Raw genomic sequence first — 5744 nt, 5'->3', positions numbered from 1 at the left:
TTAGCCTGTCTCTCCCTTGCTAATAATGATGCCTTTTCATTACACTCATTTTGGTGTGCAGTTTTAGCTAATAGCTCTGTTTCTGGATGTACACCACACCACACCACACACAGCTGTTAGACGGTGAGGAAAAGAATCATGATGACTCAGAGAGGATGAAGAGCAGCTGGCAGGACATGCATGCACGCACACATACACACACACACACACACACACACACACACACACACACACACACACACACACACACACACACACACACACACACACACACACACACACACACACACACACACACACACGCTCTCTCGCTCTCTCGCTCTCTCTCCCTACCTTCCTACCTCCCTACCTCCCTTGCTCTTTGTCTCTCTCTCTCTCTCTCTCTCTCTCTCTCTCTCTCTCTCTCTCTCTCTCTCTCTCTCTCTCTCTCTCTCTCTCTCTCTCTCTCTCTTTCACACACACACACACACACACACACACACACACACACACACACACACACACACACACACACACACACACACACACTGAGGACAGTGCCACACACAACAGAAATGCTAATTGACAGAGCAATTACAGGCAATTAAAGCAAAAAATAAAATTTCCCTTTGTGACCTAATTGCCCCTCATGGGAAAGGGACACACAGTGCTCAAAGACAATAGACCGTAGAGGTTAAGGTGGAGGAACAATGTGGTTTGGTAGTATATCGTGTCCATATCAAGATCCACTCAATGTAAAAATGGCAATCATTTCTTGTAAGAATTCAAGAATTAAACGGTCGAGCTCACCTTCAGTGAGTTTAGGTAGGTTTAAGTGATGCATGTTTTTTGTGTATTTTTTGCTCTCTCTTTCTTCTTCTTTCCTCTTCTTAGCTGAGTGTTTTTTTATTTCTTTTTGTCTTTTTTTTACCTGTAAATACCCTTGCAGACCCTTGGACTGAAATGATGGTCTGAAAGGATTATATGGACTGAAGGGACTATATGGACTATGACTACTGTATATGGGTACAGGTCTTTTCGAATGGATTCTTGAGAGGGGACCATTCGAACAAAACGTTGGACCATTCGTATAAGGCAGGGGATCTTTCGTCGAGGACGTTCCGTCTACCGCAAAAGCCTACGAAAGGTCCTTAAAATTGAACTAAAGATCCTTAGGTTTCAACTAAACGTCCCTTCAGCCTGCCTATATTAGAAATGTAAATCAGCTTTTTTAATGCTCATTTTAACGGGTTTTCTTCAGCCTGCCTATATTAGAAATGTAAATCAGCTTTTTTAATGCTCATTTTAAGGGTTTTGTTTATTTAAATATGTAAATCAGCTGTTAAGTTTAGTTTTTTGTTGATTTAAACATGTAAATCTATAAATAAAATGTTACTTACTCATTTGAACTGGTAGGGCTATGTTGTTGGTTTTTTAACGTTTACGTCATTACATTTTTTGACAATTTACGTTTAGGCCCTTACATTTTTTGACAATTATCTAGACAATATTTGAGAAGCTTTTTTTTTCACGTCGTTACATTTTTTGACAATTTACGTTTACGCCCTTACATTTTTTGACAATTATCTAGACAATATTTGAGAAGCTTTTTTTTTCACTTTTACGCCGTTACTTTACTCCCATCTGCGGGCAGAGAGGCGGGACCAAGCACAGCCTGCTCGCTTTGAATCAAAGCAGTGCGGTTTAATGTGTCTAGAAGTAGGCTATTGACCCTTGTGCTCGCTTTGAATCAGAGCAGCGCGCGTCTAGGCTATAGACTATAGTGCATCTAGAAGTAGGCTATTGACCATTGAGCACATTGTCATGCAGCGAGTTTTCTGACTTTCCGGTAACTTTTTAGTTACCGGAACAAGAGAAAGCTGTCTCCCGACACTTTGATGTTTCTGATTCTGAATGACAACAAATAGTTCGCGCATGAGCCAGAAAACAATATATATATATATATATATATATATATATATATATAGAGAGAGAGAGAGAGAGAGAGAGAGAGAGAGAGAGAGAGAGAGAGAAGTTAAATCGCTACGTTAACACTGCACAGGAGCGCGTTCTCTCTCCGCCGCGTCTTTGCATGAACAAATGAAATGGTAATTGAATAATAGTTTGCCAGTATTGCAGGGTGTATTAAACCCAGTGTACGTTGGGGTGCAAGGGAGAGCAAGGAAGAGAGCAGCATCTGTGATTAACCGCTTCGAAATGTGTGCGTAAAACCTGCTGTTAACCAGTGGATTTTGTGAAGCTTTAGGTGTACCGCATTAAAAAAAAGCTTTGTTTGATTTCGTGTTTGTATTTTACTTTGACGTTGCCTATAGTCCTCAGTTTATGGGTATTTTCAGTTGACCCCCTACACGTTTTCTTTCTGTCATGTAGGGTATTGTAAATAAATCGACCGTATTTTTTTATCATTTTGATTTCGGACTTAACCTCTTAACCTGCCACGCCCACTTCCGGGCCCGTCGACGGTCCCAGTTTAAAAAAAACCAAGTTGCAACAGGACGCATGTTGTTATATTCTATTATGACCAATTTCCAGCCAAACTGACCAACTACCCGTTATTAGTATAGTTTCAACTCGGTGCCCATCAAATTTGGGCAACTTTGATGCAGTTGTTAGCAAGAACAGGCTTTAGTTGTTAGCAAGAACCTAGCTTAGCATTTCCCAGTCATTTGAATAGGAAGTTGCTAAGTGTTAAAAACGCTCTCTGTTGACACATTTAAATGTATTTTTACCACACACAAACGGTACAAATAAAGTCACCAACCTTCAAACTGTGCCAATAAGCCATCCAGTATGCTTCCATAGTCCAAAACGATGTTTATTTGCTTGATCGATGTGACGCTAAGAATGGTGCCTTGTGTACATCCACTTTGCTGCATCATCTTCTCTGACATGTTTTCACCACATTTCTTCAAGTTGTCATCTATTGTTACACATGAATCAAAAGCTGACGATGTCCCCTGTAATATTCCAGAGCTATTTTTTGGCGTGGAGCAACGTGTACGGAGAGGCAGACGTCTGTTTCACCTAAGCACAGCATTCTTGTACGCCTCTCGTAGTGAACCTTTATTTTGGTAGTTGACAAGATAGGCTGAGAGGTCACAAACGCTCACCCAAACATGAGTGACATCTAATCCAGCCAATAGTATGCTTTCTTCTGACAATGTAGGTTGGTCATTCATCCCGATTGGTGAATCCCTCACGTTTTTGACGGCATGCGTATCTGCCGCATGGTTTTGGTTGTCACAACAACATTGGAGTTGCCGCCTACTCTGCTTGCTTTACGCATCGTAGAGCAGCATTTCTCGTCAGCAATTTCGGGTTTGTACTCCCTAAAAGTGTGTGTTGCCTGTGAGTGTGAGTCGTCTGTGCTTTCTGTGAGTCGAGTGTTGTGAAGACATCATGGATGGACGCGGTAGGAAGCGCTATACTTTGGCCGAAATCCACGCTCAACTTTTTGATGACGGCGGGAATGAGACAGAGGATGATGCGGTGTCCGAAGCTGACAGCACCGACTCAGCGCTTCAGGCGTTTGAGGACGGCATAGATGTCGTCCTCGATTTGTAAGTGATCATTTTGTCACTGTATCGTGAAAGGCATAATTGTGTCACTGCATAATGAAAGTGATAATTCTGCTGCTGAATGAAAGTTTAGAACTTTATTGTCCCCATGTGGTAATTGTGCCAGCAGTACAGACGCTGCAAACGCACCAGATATAAACACTGACAGGAATATTAGACAGCAGTATAGTGAGAATACATTTTATTACATTTAATTGATTCCATACATGAATACATACACAAATCATGCAGTCAGAAAGAAAAATGCGTTTACTGTCAGTGTTTCCCATGTCTTTTACCATTTACAGTATTGAATGGCAATGCTGTTTATCATTACTTTGTAAGTTTATTCTAAAGTGCTTATGTCTGCAACTATATGATTAACTGTAATGTAATGATAAATATACTATAACTTGCATTTTGTTGGTGTAGCCAAGCTAAATGGATAATGGCAACTTATTCAGCTGACATGCAATTAGCAGTGAGGCAAAAAAAAAAAAAAAAAGCATGAACTGTCACATTCATTGTCAGTGCACTCCCATGTCCTGCAGCCTGCTTTACTACAATATGTTATGGCAATTCATACTGTCAATATATAGCCATGATTTATTCTTCAGTCTGTCTTTGCACTGTAATGTAGTGGTAAATGAAATGTAATTTTTTGAAAATGTAATGTAAATGAAAATGTAATTTAAAAAAAACTGTTACATCTAAATAAAAGTATAATTAATGTTGTGTATCCTCTTGTTCATACAGTGAGGAGACATCTGACTCGGATGATGGGAACACATCTGATGACCCTTTGGAAGGGACTTCAACTGCCCCACACCCAGCTGCCTCTCCAACTCCTCCAGCTGCCTCTCCAACTCCTCCAGCTGCCAGCAGTGTGCGCATGAGTGGCAGGCGCCGTGATCTCCACCCTGCTCCAACTCCATGCCCTCCTCCAGTTAGTCGTGGTAAGCGCCCCTCAAAAGCCTCTGCTCCAACTCCATGCCCTCCTCCACCAAGCAGTGGTGCTACGAGTGGTAAACGCACCTCACAAGCCCCTGCCTCAACGCCAAGCCGTCCTGCGAAGCGTGCATCCCTGGGTCCACCGCCGCAGGACTCCGACTTCTGGCGTGATGCAACGAGTGAAGACGTGGAGCCTCCACCGTTGCCATTTCGACCCAGGCGCCCTCCAGGACCACAGCTGGACCCTCAGGTAGACTACCGGCCGCTTGACCTGTTCTTATTGTTTTTCAGCAAGGACGTGGTTAGGACCCTGTGCAGGCATACCAATCTCCATGCTGCAAAAAGGGCTGCACAAGGACGAAAGAGGAAGTGGGTCGACATAGAGCCGGAGGAGATGTACCGCTTCATCGGATTGGTCATCTACAAGGGATTGATGAAGTTGCCAGAGATGCGGGACGGATGGAGGAAGGACCGCCTTCACAGTTTTCCCTTCCCTGCATCCGTCATGCCAGGGTACAGATACGAGGTAATCTTCTCAACCCTTCACATGAGTGACCCGGCTGTTGATGCAGCAAATGATCAGCTGAAGGGCCAGCCTGGGCACGATGGCCTCTGCCGCCTCAGGCCGCTGCATGATGACCTCCTGACGGCGTGCAGGGCTTACTTCCACCCGCTCCAGAACCTCTCAGTGGATGAGAGGATGGTTCTGGCTAACGGGGCTCTGGTATGGACTGTTTTATAATATGTTTATACTCCTCCTCAAAGACTGAAGCAGGTTTATGAGGGATGATAGGTCCTACTATTGGTTTATTTGAAATAATGGTACAAAAACACAATTGTAATATTGTTGTGCTTTGATGCCTATTAGTACTGTGGACATTGTTATGTACCATCTATGTCATTTTAATAATCTGAAAGTGAAAGTGAAAGCCCTTCAAGTGTTGGATTCTACATGCTGAAAACATGTGCAATGAGGAACTGTGGTGTTTTACTGTAATCTGAAATCTAAAAAAAAGGTGATTTTCACATTGTTGTTGTATATAATGATCTGAAATGTAGATTTAATGAAGTTAATAAAAAGCTGGAGTTGGTTGGATGTCTTGCCCCATGTGTCTGCTTCAATTTAAACTCTCAATTGTCAATGTGGAGCATGTAAAACAAAAGCTATTACATCCTAAACTCATGGTCTAAACACCTCTCCAAAATAGGACATATGGATAGCTTATATGTTTTTTG

At 42.4% G+C, this 5744-nt stretch overlaps 1 protein-coding gene across 1 annotated transcript; it reads left to right on the top strand.

Moving 5' to 3' along the window:
• The first annotated feature begins 2710 nt into the window (after window positions 1-2710).
• On the top strand, window positions 2711-5449 carry LOC134441948 (uncharacterized). The gene is made up of 2 exons (XM_063192327.1): window positions 2711-3560; window positions 4314-5449. Exons 1-2 carry the CDS (start codon window positions 3400-3402, stop codon window positions 5248-5250), a joined length of 1098 nt encoding a protein of 365 aa, XP_063048397.1. The 5' UTR covers window positions 2711-3399; the 3' UTR covers window positions 5251-5449.
• The last annotated feature ends 295 nt before the right edge of the window (window positions 5450-5744 follow it).

Source organism: Engraulis encrasicolus, unplaced genomic scaffold, assembly GCF_034702125.1.
Source record: "Engraulis encrasicolus isolate BLACKSEA-1 unplaced genomic scaffold, IST_EnEncr_1.0 scaffold_1001_np1212, whole genome shotgun sequence".
Lineage (NCBI taxonomy): Eukaryota > Metazoa > Chordata > Actinopteri > Clupeiformes > Engraulidae > Engraulis > Engraulis encrasicolus.
This window is presented reverse-complemented; position numbering and strand designations above follow the sequence as displayed.